This window comes from Chiloscyllium punctatum, chromosome 3, assembly GCF_047496795.1.
Source record: "Chiloscyllium punctatum isolate Juve2018m chromosome 3, sChiPun1.3, whole genome shotgun sequence".
NCBI classification, from domain to species: domain Eukaryota; kingdom Metazoa; phylum Chordata; class Chondrichthyes; order Orectolobiformes; family Hemiscylliidae; genus Chiloscyllium; species Chiloscyllium punctatum.
Window position 1 is genome coordinate 86,009,411 of NC_092741.1, and position 14,135 is coordinate 86,023,545.

Genomic DNA, 14,135 nt, shown 5'->3' on the forward strand with positions numbered 1-14,135 from the left:
ATTAAGGTTGAGATGGTGGGGAGAGAACAGAAAATTGTAGGATAGCACATCCTACTATTAACAGGCAGGGCCTATTGGGAAATAATGATGGAAACAGAAGTTGCATTATTTGCCTTGATGGCAGCCTTGGGAACTTCTGGTTGTCATTCTCCAGAAGACCCAAAAGCCTATCAACTAGGCAGGACATTACCGACAAAATATTTAACTTTCTTTTTTGACTTGATGCTCATCTTCCTCGTTTTTTTGCAATCAGAAGCAAGGATAAGAACTTCCATGTCAAGACCATAATCATTGTTTAAGAATGGCCTCTCCAGAAACCCCTGGGCTACAACGACAAGTAATTGTGCAGGCGTCTGGGATCACCTCTGCTGCTTCATTACTTTAGCAAAGCATCCTGGCATTATTTAGGAGACACATAGAACATAAAACATAGAACATAGAACAATACAGCGCAGTACAGGCCCTTTGGCCCTCGATGTTGCACCGATCCAAGCCCACCTAACCTACACTAGCCCACTATCTTCCATATGCCTATCCAATGCCCGTTTAAATGCCCATAAAGAGGGAGAGTCCACCACTGCTACTGGCAGGGCATTCCATGAACTCACGACTCGCTGAGTAAAGAATCTACCCCTAACATCTGTCCTATACCTACCACCCCTTAATTTAAAGCTATGCCCCCTTGTAATAGCTGACTCCATACGCAGAAAAAGGTTCTCATGGTCAACCCTATCTAAACCCCTAATCATCTTGTACACCTCTATCAAGTCACTCCTAAACCTTCTTTTCTCCAATGAAAACAGCCCCAAGTGCCTCAGCCTTTCCTCATACGATCTTCCTACCATACCTGGCAACATCCTGGTAACCTCCTCTGCACCTGTTTCAGTGCCTCCACATCCTTCCTATAGTATGGCGACCAAAACTGCACACCATACTCCAGATGCGGCTGCACCAGAGTCTTATACAATTGCAACATGACCTCAGGACTCCGGAACTCAATTTCTCTACCAATAAAAGCCAGTACGCCATATGCCTTCTTCACCGCACTATTTACCTGGGTGGCAACTTTCAAAGATCTGTGTACATGGACATCAAGATCCCTCTGCTCATCCACACTACCAAGTATCCGACCATTAGCCCAGTACCCCATCTTTTTGTTACTCATACCAAAGTGAATCACCTCACACTTACCCACATTGAACTCCATTTGCCACCTTTCTGCCTCGCTCTGCAGCTTATCTATATCCCGCTGTAACCTGACACATCCTTCCCCACTGTCAACAACTCCACCGACTTTTGTATCATCCGCAAACTTGCTCACCCAACCTTCTAGCCCCTCCTCCAGGTCATTTATAAAAATTACAAACAGCAATGGTCCCAAAACAGATCCTTGCGGAACACCGCTAGTAACTGCACTCCAAGATGAACCTTTACCATCAACTACTACCCTCTGTCTTCTTCCAGCTAGCCAATTCCTAATCCAAACCTCCAACTCACCCTCAATGCCATACCTCCGTATTTTTTGCAGTAGCCTACACAACTCTTGTTTCATCCCCTTGAGAAAAGGCAAAGAAACCCATTGCAATGCAGCAAGGGGAAGACTGTTGGTTTAACTGCTGTTTGATCCCATTTCTCAGACGTTTTTGGGAAAAAAGTTGTTACTTGATAAAAATTTTAAGGAAGTTAGTTCCTATATATTCCACTTGACCATTCAATATAATATTTTCCTTCAATTACATATGGCAAGATCCTAAATAAATTGATTTGACCCACTTCGGTCAAGTAAGCCAAACTAGAAACAAAATTCTCAATTTGTGTATTTATGTGGAAATGGTATTCTCAAACCCTGGTTTCCCTGGTGGCTTAGGCTCATTCCTACTTCTGTCAACGTTTTGTGAGTTATCTTGTATGTATGATAATAATTTTGATCATATTACCTTTGTGAAGCACGGTCAAAGATAAGGAAATATTGGGAAAATGTCCAATTACATGACCAAATTATGTTCAATCTTATCACCTGTCTCTAGAACTGAACATTATAATTGATTAGAAATTATCAATGGTCAGGCCTTTTATGACCTGTTTAACATTTATAACAGTTAACTGATAATGTCATTATCTCATGTTTCAGTCAAGTTATCTTGAAGACACATAAATGAAATTGAATATCTAAACCTAGAACACAGGCATGAATCACTGTTTTAAAAAAAGCCCTTAAAAGTTTATTAAGTGATATTATACCAATAAAGTTTTTCAGTAAAAAGCATAACTTAAAAATCAAAATTAGTTTTGTTTTATGTATATACATTTGTATTTATAAATACGTGTATAATAATGTTTAAGAAAATTTTTATGTCTTTATACATAAATAGTGATAGAAATACCTACTTTTAATTGCTTTAGGTTTGGCATCAGTGACAGCATCCTTCTTTTCTGTAAGAAAGTAAAAAGAATAAATGTTACTTTACCAGCAAGAAGGTAGTGTTTACAAATGATAAATTGACTGTTACAAAAACTACAAGTACCTCTGGTCACTTCCTGGTCTTTGACTTCATGCAGGATTACAAACAAGGAGAGATGAAGGATAATTTCTCTCTTTCTTTACTTCACAACTAACCACAACAAGATCTATTATAAAAAATTGCTAAAACCTGACACAAAGGCAATGTTTTCCAACTTGCACTCATCAAGACTAAGACACATGAAACAGACTTGCAAAAAGAAAAATAACTAACACAGGATGAGAAGAGGGTGATGAATGGTTGGACAATCAATGACATGGCAATAAAGTGGAAACAGGATGTGGCCATGAGAATACAGTTGAGATTGGCAATTTACATGATTATTTATACAAGCAAGGGCATGAAAAGTTATCAGACTAAGCAGGAATGTAGAGAAATCAGATCAGCTGTGATTTTATTGAATGGTAGAGCAGGTTCCAGGTCCAAGTGGCCGACTTCTGCACTTAATTTGTATGTTTCATAAACCAGATGTTGATATCAATTTGTGATAATTGTCATTGACATTATTGCTAGGATTAGCTTTATATTTGTGACCCATGATCTGAGTTTAAACTCCACCTGCTGCAATGGTGAGATTTGAACCCAGAGCCCCACAGTATTAGTCAGTGCCAATGGTCCAGCAACATTACCATTACACCATTACCTCCCCAGTTTAATTATATGCATATTCAATGTTATACTAATCAGAATACCTGTTAAAGAAACATCTTTATGTTGGACTGCAGTCTCAGTACTGGCCACTGTGTCTCTGTTGAGGATGTTGAGCACTTAGCCCTCAGGTTTAATAGCTGCCCTAGCAGCAGTTCCCGCTGATTAACTGTCAATGGCAAAATTGTTGGCCAGGATTCTGATGCCCAGTACTGCAGGATTGCCTCCACTTTTCATCTTGGAGGTGGTACTTCCAACTTCACAGAAACATTCAACATGTCTCCCTCCAATTTAGCTTTCTTTCTGCATATTTATTTGACTTTGTGTGGTTTACTGAGGCCCTATGAAGTTGTTGCCATCCCGTTTGGTAATATCTATTATTTACCTTTTAAAAATCTCACTTCCATTTTATTTCAACAGCACATCACGCCTCTGAAAATGTTTTCAGGAAAAGGAAGCAAGAAACAAAGGTCAGCACAAATCCATGCTTTGGTAAATTAAGAGGAGTTCAACTTCTAGTCAATCTGAAGGATGGTGTTTGAATGGATTATCCCAGGATATGACCATTTAATGTTTAGTACACCATTGAAATGGGTGAACACATTGAAAAATATTATGGCATTTATAAACCACGTTTAACAGTATTATGAAATCAATCTGCAATTATCTTACATCTTGGACTGGATTTTTTGCAAGTCCATTGAACTCAGCTATCATTCTAACTGTACTGTCTCATCACCAGGTCACATTTTTGCAAAGTATACTCTAAGGAGCTTTGGTGAGTTGCTGCAATGTATCTTGTATCATCAGTTATCAGTTGAAACCATATGCCCAATCCTGATCCAGCTCACAGACAGAAACCCGCCGTGAAACATGCCAAAATTCACGTGCTAATTTCTGGTGAATGTTAGTCGTACAATTTTCAAATTATCTTCTAAATCATTTCTTGGGAGTTGGATGCATATATCATCTCCTTATGATTACGAGATTTAAATTCTTATATTTTCCGAATGTAAAGAACTTGCTAAATTTTCTCAGTCACTGAACAACGTCAACATTGGCAAGAAAGTTGGGACAATTGTGCGAGATTGGCTGTAAGGAGATTCCTTACTGAACCAAAAGACACATTTTCCAACCAAGGATTAAATCAGAAGATGAGATTCATGTTAGCAAGTACTGAGGAGCCTATTTATATATGCGTTAAAATTTCAATTTTAGTTAACTTCACCTCAGTGATTTACAGTTTCCTACTCCCCCAACTGCTAAAGAGAAACTAGATGATGATAATTCCTGACTGGAAAGTCGGAATGAATGTCTGGTGACTCCAGCTCACTGTTTGCTCCTCCTGCCCTCCACTTTGGACACCAGTCACCAACATCTCAGGGTATGCTTCACGGAGAGTAACTACATGTACACCCCAAACAGTAAAACCTCTAAGTGCCTGTTGGCAAAATGGGGTACAAATTCCCTCTGCCCGACATGTCTGGGGCAATTGACAGGACCTGTACAAGGCAGCTGTGGACTGCCAGCAATTGACCTGGTGCACTGCTGGGCTTTATAAATGGTGCCAGCACCAGGAATCATTGACAATTCTAACAGTGACCAGTACTTCGACGTGTGGTGAGAGGGAGACCATGACAAGTGTGGTGCCATAAGAGCGTGCTGCATAGATAATGAGGCCAGTTTGAGAAGATAGCCTAAGAAAACCTATGGAAAGAAGCCCTTCATGAAACTCACCAAAACTAACACTGTAGTCTATTTCTGATAAAATTCAGTCCAGGAAGCATCCCACAGAATTGTTATGGAGGAGAAGGAGATCAGTTGGTCCACCATCTTTGTACGATCTCTACATGGACTAGAATGATTCAATAAAACAGCGTTGCACCTTCCTACAGACATTTACTAAAGTCACCATAGTTCCAGAGAACCATAAGGCTGTTCTCATTAGGGAGAGATGACTGGTGGTGGTTTAACCTGTGGGTCATCATGTCTCAGGCAAGGGGAGTGGTTGAGAAGGACAGTCTTTCATTATAATCTCAGCCAGTGCAGGAATTGAAGGCACCCTTTTGGTGTTACTCTGCATCGCAAACAAGTCAACCGGCCCAGTGGATACAGGGCATTTATTATCTAGATGTGTGCTTTTATTACTTCTTTATCAACATTTTAATTATGTGTTTCATTTTATATTAACTCATGGAGTTAGGCTTGTTTGATGGGAGTGCGGGATTGATTTTCCACTGATACAATAGATGCCAAGAAGCTTCTCTATAAGTTGTCTCAAGTTGAAACATCAGTTTAGCCTGCATTTAGCGCAATCTTGTCTGCTTGCTTTCATTTGTTTTATAACACTATTTGTGGGGAGCTACCCTAATGTGCTGTGGGCCAACATTTATTTTTCCTTTTTGTTAACCTATTTTTCCCTAAACAACCTGTTTAGGCATGTTATTACACACCTCGAGAGTAGGTAGGACTTAAACCTGAGTCAGTCTGTCCAGGGGAAACGACAACACCAATGCACCACAAGAGGCCCCTCTGCTGGCTCTCATTCGGGACTCAATAGCTAGCACTTGAACAACAATTGTTTCTGACCGGTAACCACCTGATTGGAACTATGTCATTGCAAAACATTTTCTGATGTATCCAGAGACATCACCTTTTCCTGTTCATTTGCTGTAGGAGGTTTGAAGAGAACTTTTGCAATGTATTGGGAGACTTTTCACAAGACCATTACAAAATGTATATTGTCAACATTTAGTCACAGAGATGTACAGCATAGAAACTCGCCTTGTCCTGGAAATTCTCTGATAAAGTAAAAATGAGTATTATTGTTCAGCAATTATTCATCAGAGTATTAAAAACTGTATACAGCAACTTGGATAATGATTGAAAAGTCACTTAAGCAGATGCAATATCCACACAGTAGGAGGTTAATAAGGAAATGGTAATGAACTACAATGAATCATTACAAATAAAAGCCTGGCATTAAAATCTAACATCATCAAAACATAATGCAGAAAGCGATTCACATTATTTGACATTGTGATTTGCTGCTGGAGGAATGCAATTATTTCAATTTTATTTCTATCTTCAATTCATATTAAATAATCTCTTCCATATATGTTCATCATTTTTCGTCAACAATCATTTTCACTCTAAGTGTTTCGATGTGGGTCATTCAACAACAGTGATGAGGATAATTTGCAAGCTCCTAAAGACCATTAGCTAAACATGTGTAATTAAATTTTCTTTGAGGAACCTACTTTAAATATTACATCTTAAGAGATTACAAGTATGAGTTTATATTAACATTTTCTTTGTACTTCTATTTTTACTTTATGCCATAGGTTACCGAAGGACAGACTTCAACTGATGCAGATTGGTTCATTTAGGCTAAATCTTAGCTTTTTTGGATAAATTTGATTTGTATTGAGTTTTAAGGAATTTTGACCATGAGGTCTAGCAAGATCTCTTGCCCCATTTTACTATACCCGCCTTGTTAAGAGAGGACTGGCAGAGGAGACCATGACAGTAGATCTTGAGTCAATGTGGGTCTCACAGTATTAAGATACCACCAGCAGCGCTTCAAGGAGGTCAATATCTTCCCTGCTCCACGAGCGTAAGTGTCACTATCTACTCTCTAAAACCTCACAATCACTCTATATCCGACCCCACACCCACCTTTCACCATTTTCACTGTTATCTGCAATATCTTACCTCATTTGCACCACCTCTAGCCTCACATACAATTAAACCTTTGTACGCTCTACAGAGTCTAATCACTACCTCAGAACATCTCAGCACCATTCTACGACCTGTATCAACGAAGACAGTTTCAGGTCACTGAATCCCTCTCTACCTCCTATTCCAGGAGAAAACAGCCACAGCCAAGCAGAAACAGTTCAATGGGTGTTTGACATCAGACTCTTCACAACAAGCATGTGCATTGCCCTGAAATGCAGCCTAGTCTGGTTTGTGAGCTGGACGTCTATCTGCATGTGCAGACTGTCCTTCAGCAGCTTTTCAACACTATTTGCCAATTCATCTTGCAATGCAAGCCTGTGTTTCTTGAGCATTCTAAAAAAGGATTGGAGAGATGGCATGAGGATTGAAGGGTTGGCAAATGTGGGATTCCGATGTCCCTTGATAAGGTATGCATGTGGTTGACACTTGTGGCTTGTGCCCTAAGATGCTGTTTGATGCTCAGCAACATGGAGGGTCTCCATAGCCATGTTTCAGAATCAGGTGAGCTGAAATCGCTAGGTGCCTGCTCTGGCTTTCAAATGAAAATTAGATTAGATTAGATTAGATTACTTACAATGTGGAAACAGGCCCTTCGGCCCAACAAGTCCACACCGACCCTCAGAAGAGCAACCCACCCAGACCCACCTAACACTACAGGCAATTTAGCTTGGCCATTTCACCTAACCTGCACATTTTTGGCTGTGGGTGGAAACCGGAGCACCTGGAGGAAACCCACGCAGACATAGGGAGAATGTGCAAACTCCACACAGACAGTTGCCTGAGGTGGGAATTGAACCCAGGTCTCTGGTGCTGTGAGGCTGCAGTGCTAACCGCTGTGCCACCATGCCACCCAAATTCTCAGCATCTAACTTGTTCAGGGGGTTGGTGAGATAGAAATTTGAATGTTAATGAGGTGAGTTGTAGCATTAATCAAGCTGTAGCCTTCCTTCATTGCTAGCTCAGTGCTGCCCGGCAAGAAACTCATCTCACCCGCTCAGCAATGCAGAAACATTGATCCCAGTGTTGAGATGGGCCTCACAGGATTTCCTGTGTGATTATGTCACAAATCTTGCTAGAGACTACATTTTGTTCCAGACTCTATAATATTTTGCCCACTGCCTTTGAACAGAGATTAAGTGGGAAAGGCTTAACCTTACTTGCAAAGGGAAACTAGCTAAAGGAAAGAATGAACAACATATGGACAGTAGATTTCTTTCTGCAAAGGACATTAGTGACCCAGATGGATTTTATGACAATTGATGATTGTTGTCATTACTAATTACAATATTGATGTCAATACTTTGTCAGTTACTTAAAATAGTTAATGGTCACAATTTGAGGTGGCTCAGTGGTTAGCACTGCTACCTCAGAGTACAGAGATCCTGGTTCAATTCCAGCCTCTGTGTAGAGTTTGCACATTCTCTCTGTGTCTGTGCAGCTTTCCTCCCACAATCTAAAGATGTGCAGGTGAGGTGAGTTGACCTTGTTGAATTGCCCATAGTGTTAGGTGCATTAGTCGGGGGTAAATATTGGGTAGGGAAATGGGTCTAGGTGTGTTACTCTTTGGAGGGTTGGTATGGACTTGTTGGGCTGAAGGGAATTTAATCTAATTACTGAGACTAGCTCCAGATTTTTCATTGTTATCCACAGAACATTAGCCTGGGCCTCTGTGCAGTAACATTATAATTGTGCAACTGCCTCCCTCAACAATCCAAACATCAAGTCAAATTTTAAGGTTATTAGGACTAATCTTATGCTTCTCCACAGGCTCTCAATGGAAAGGAGTATTGGACAAGATGCTCAAGTAGTTGATCCACTGCTTCTGCAGCCCATTCTGTATACCCACCAACTTTGAAGTTTACCCCCTATGGTTTCTAACTAAAGGAGGTGGGAAGTTGCAGCGGAGGTGGGAAGTTGCAGCTCCTCCACATATTATGAAAGTATATTAAACAGCAATTGCCTTGGCCTATCTTATATAGCAGACATAATTTTTTTAAAAACTAGGACAAACAGCAAAAAGGATTCTGCATGTTAGCTCAAGTAACCTGCTGGTAAAAATCTGATTTTACATTAATGTTTGTTTTCTGCAATCATTCAAACACAGGTATTCTGGGTTGTTGCATTTCACAACGTTCTACAACAAACATTTCTACATAATTTACATTCCTGGGTGTGATAGAAGGTACAATTGCATGATTTCCAGACAGTATCAGTGGAGAACAAACTACCTTCTAAAAGAACAAAGCGAATATCGCTATAATAGGCAAACATGCTGGCCCAGGAGCACCTTCATTCAGATCCTGTACTTTACAGAAAAGATCATCAAATCTGACCATTATATAGACCTATTAGACATTTCTCAAGCACATGTATTGAAATAATAAATCTAACAGAGGTAAGGCAAGCCAACAGGATAATTAGCATTGATGTTTTGGCGAGTGGGGAACATATGGGACAAGGTCATGAGAGCAGAGATGTATGGTGTGGTTTTAGTGGGTATTTCTAAAATCTTTCCAGCAATTGGGTATGAGTGATAAGTGGTTTGATAAAGTGTCAATAAAGGACACCACCTCTGGAGCGTTTCTCATACTCTCATACCAGGGTCCTGCATATTAAATGGAAAAGCTGTTTTTGAATAGTTTAAGATATCCTCGATGTTGCATGTAGGCAGATCTAGGACAGGCTTTTGGCACAATATCAACTTCAGAATACGTGAAAGCTAGTTTTGCCTTGGTGGTGAACTGATTGACTGAAAGGGTGCAATTTCGCGGGACTTGTGACAGGCCAAAGATTAGTACCCAGGCAGTGAAGGGAAGATTATCTTCAGACTTGAACTATATGGTTATAATAGTGAAATGTAAGACAGGGAAGTGATCAAACCTTACAGTTTGATCTAAACTGTACCTTGAATATTAGAGATGAATTCCTGAGTATTTGTGGTGCGATTTGGATACATTAATAGATCAAATAACTTTTTGTGGTGTTAAATGAGGCTGAAGCCTTTTTTTTTCTGGAATTCAACCTTAAATTCCTTTCTCCTTCCAGTGGCTGCCTGGAGAGTAGTTAAAATATGCTGAACATATATCGCCCAAGTGTAACGGTCAGGTTGTGGCTGCCTCAAACCTCAGTAGCCCATCAATAGGTCACAATAGGTGTGGGAGAAAGGCATCTTAACCTGCATTCCAAAGGAGAGGCCCATGCCATCTGAAGCAATAGAGAAAAGCCAAACAAGTCTGACAGGGGTTTGCATATGTCAGAAACAGTCCAACCAAGAGCAGAAATATGACTATTCAATCAGAGCATGGCTGATTTTATCAATCTCAGTTCCACTTTCGAGGCTCATTCCCATTACTTTTGATTCACTGGATTAAAAATCCATCTCCTCTTTGAATATGCTGAGCAACCAGCCTCTAAAGCCCTCTGCATTAAAGCACTCCACAGATCCATTTCCCTAGCAGAGAATAATTTCCTTATCTTTGTCTTAAATGGCCAAGCCCTTATTTTGACATATTTCAGCAGGCCCCAGCTGACAAAAGTTTGGTCCATAATCCAAGTAGGCCATACATCCAAACTTGGATTGGACATTTCCTCTGGATTTATCAGAGGTACCTGGACTGCCAGCACACTGCCCACCTCCCCCACCCACCCCCGCCCCCCACCACCACACACACACCCACAAGTCCTAATTAAAGCCCAGAATGAAAAGTCCAACTTTAGGAGTCTCGTTACATTCTGAGGACATACAATATCTCCTTCTCCAACAGCCACCACAGAAACTTGAGCACTAAGCTAAGTAAAGTAAAAAGGGTACTTGCTGAATTTTTAGTTTTTCTACTGTAATGGCAGAAGAATGTTAAAACAGTTGTATAGTTTTAGTCTGATACTCTTATATTTGATATAGCTTGTTTATTTTTATATCAGTTTGTTCCTACCATGGCCATCGTTCTGGGAATTCCAAACATAAGTCTCCTCGTACATAAATTCATATTCATAGCGTCATTTATGGTACTGAAAGGAGACCATTTTCCAAAATGGGTCCATGCTGGATCCCTACAGAGTCAGTTTCACTCTCCCCCTCAGTCTCCATGGACCTGCAAGTTTATTTCATTCAAGTGTTATACAATTTGCTTTTGTAAATATTGATTGGCCCCACATTCACCACTCTCATTGGCAGAGACCCATTACCAATTGTTGTGTAAACAAGGTTCTTCTTCACCATGTCTCTCTCTCACCTCAGTTCTCAAAACTATGTCCCATGTTACATTCTAACTTTAAGTTAATTTATGTCGGACGTAAATTTTACCATAAATATTATGACAAGTGTACAAGTTGTAGAAAAATTCAATAATACATGAGGTTATTCATACTGATCAACATTAAAAATTCTTCTAATCATTATTGTCCTTTTTGTGGAAATAGCAAGGAAATGGTGTAAAATGTATTTACGTTACTTCCATGAGGTTTCCACAGTTATAGTAGACAATTTGATAAATGCATTTTGAAAAAATCCCTTCTTGAATTAAAGATGTAACATTTGCAGTTTTCCAATTTTCCAAGACCTTTCAAAATCAAGAGAACTTTGGAAGATTTCAACCAATGCATCCATTATATCTACAGTTATTTATATTAAGACCACAGATGTATGCCATCAGGTCTTGAGAACTTGTCAGCCTTTAGTCACATAAGTTATCCTGGTACTTCTCTAGTGATGGCAATTTTTCAAATTTCTTCCTCCCTTTTCCCCTTAGTTTTCCATGATCCAGAGGATGAATTCTGTATCTTCTACCATGCATGATGAGAAGGTGCCGGTGTTGAACTGGGTTGGACAAAGTTAAAACTCACACAACACCAGATAATAGTCCAACAGCCTTATTTGGAAGTACTAGCATCCAGAATGCTGGTACCTGACAAAGGTACCTGTTGGACTATAACCTGGTGTTATGTGATTTTTAACTTCTACCACGCAGACAGATGAAAAATATTTGTTGAAAGCGTCTGTCAATTCTCATTGATATTTATGGGAGATTACCATACACGATGGAAAACATATGAACCTACACATCAATTAGGACCAGAACTAGGTCATTAACCCTTCAATCCTGCTCCCTAATTGATAATATCATGGCTTAAATGATTGTGGCAGCATCGCCCTTTGATGTGAAGGGCAGTGCTTGTCACTGGCCACTCGGGTGTTTTTCCTATTTTCCTGGTGGTGGAAATTGAATAAAGATTTGTGCACTTTGTGTCTCTCACTGTGTCTCACACCTGCACACACACACACACCATGGGTGCTGGGGAAAAAATAAGCACTGCCGCAGTTAGGCGGTAGTGTGGGGGTTAAATTTAAAAAAAGGAAAAAAAAAGAATAAACCAAAAAAATTAACAATTAAATGATTGTGGCCTCAACTTCACTTTTAGCCAACACCATTAACCTTTGACTCTCTTGGCAGTCAAGAATCTATCCAACTTGAACTTAAATAGTCTTGCCTCCACTCTTCTCTGGGAAGAATGGAATTCCACAGGCTCACAACCATTTGGGAGAAAGATTTTACTAATCTCCATCTTTGATGGAAGACACCTTTGTAAACTGTGACCCTTAATTTCATTCTGTTACACAAAGGAAACAATGATTTCAGCATCCAACCTGTCAAGTCCCTTTATTCTTCTAAACTCCAATTGTTATCCTGACCCAACTTATCTCATCTTCTCTCATAAAATAGCTCCTTCATCCAAAAATCAGCCAAAGTGAACTTTCTCTGAATTGCTCTTATACAATAAACCTTTTTAAAATGCAGAGACCAAAATTGTACACAGTGCTCTACTTGTGATCTCACTAACGCGGTTGAAGCAAAACTTCTCTACTTTTGGTTTCCATTTCATCTGCAATATATTACAACATTCTGCAATGTATTACAACATTCTGCAGGCCAACATTTGTGATTTATGTACCAGGATACCTAGAACACTCTAAACCTCAGAGTTGTGCAATCACTCTTCGTTTCAATCATATGTTGCTTTTCTTTCTTCCTACCAAACTTTGCATATTTTGCAAATGTTTTACTCAATTACTTGAACTATCTATATCCATTTGAACACTCCTTAGGTTCTTTTCACAACATAGTCTCTTACCTATTTCATGGTTTTAGCAAACTTAGCAACCATACTTTCAACCCCTTCATATAAGTTACAGATATAAAGTACAAATAAAAGAAGGTTAAGCAATAATCCTGTGACACCCCCACCTTGCCAAACTAAAAATGATGCATTTATTCTTACTGTCTGCTTCTTGTTAGTTATCCAGTCTTCTGTCTTGGCAGATAAATTAGCCCCTACACCATGAACTTCTATTCCGTGTGGTAACATTTGTAGTTGCACCCTATCATATACCTTCTGGAAACCCAAGTACACCAAATCTACAAACTCCCCTTTATCACTCTATTTCCTTAAAGAACTTTAAAAAAAAGTAAAACACAATTTCTCTTTCAGAAAGCCAAGTTGACTCTGCTTCACTGTCATATTGACATTTTCAAAGTACTTTACTACAACCTTCTTTTTAACAGATTGCAGCATTTCTTGATTACAGACATTAACTGACCAAGCATTTCTGTCTCTCTTGTTTCTTAAGTAGACAGTTACATACAATGTTTTCCAATCTGATGGGACCTTTCCAGAATCTAGGGAATTTTGAATAAATAAAATGAATGCATCCATTATCTCAGCAGCCAATTTTTTAATATCCTAGGATTATTTAATTATTTTCCAAGTACGCTTTCCCTGGAGACTAATTGCTTTTGTGTTATTTACAACTATTTCCGTGATGTTATGTTGATCCTCTACAGTGACAACAGATGCAAAATATCTCTGGAATCTGGCTATTGTTTCCTTACTTCTGTTATGAAGTCCTTAGTCTCTAAAGTTTCACTCCTCACACTAGGTATTCTTTTCCTTTTTAAATACCTGTAGAAAATCTTAATGCTTGTTCTTATAATATTTGGAGTTAGCATTGTCATACTGCAATTTTTCCCCTTTTTATTCGTTTTTTTGTAGTATTTTATATTTTGTACAATCTTGACCTGCGATTAACTTTGCAGGATTGTATGCTTTTCTGATAATTTAATACTATCTTTGACATATTTAGTTAGCAACAGATGGTGTCTTTCCCCTTGAGTCTTTCTTACTAATATTTGCCAAATATTATTAAATAACTCTTTAAATGTTGACCAC

General features: G+C 39.2%; 1 protein-coding gene across 42 annotated transcripts in view; it reads right to left on the minus strand.

Moving 5' to 3' along the window:
- trdn (triadin) overlaps positions 1 to 14,135 on the minus strand; it is a 446,963-nt gene that overhangs the window by 224,168 nt on the left and 208,660 nt on the right. For all 42 annotated transcript variants that reach the window (XR_011954524.1, XR_011954519.1, XR_011954525.1 and 39 more), the window contains one exon: positions 2,389 to 2,433. Coding sequence is in view for 33 of the 42 variants with exons in the window: in XM_072555968.1 (XP_072412069.1) it covers positions 2,389 to 2,433 (45 nt within the window). In the remaining 9 variants the exon portion in view is untranslated. The remainder of the gene's footprint in view (positions 1 to 2,388; positions 2,434 to 14,135) is intronic.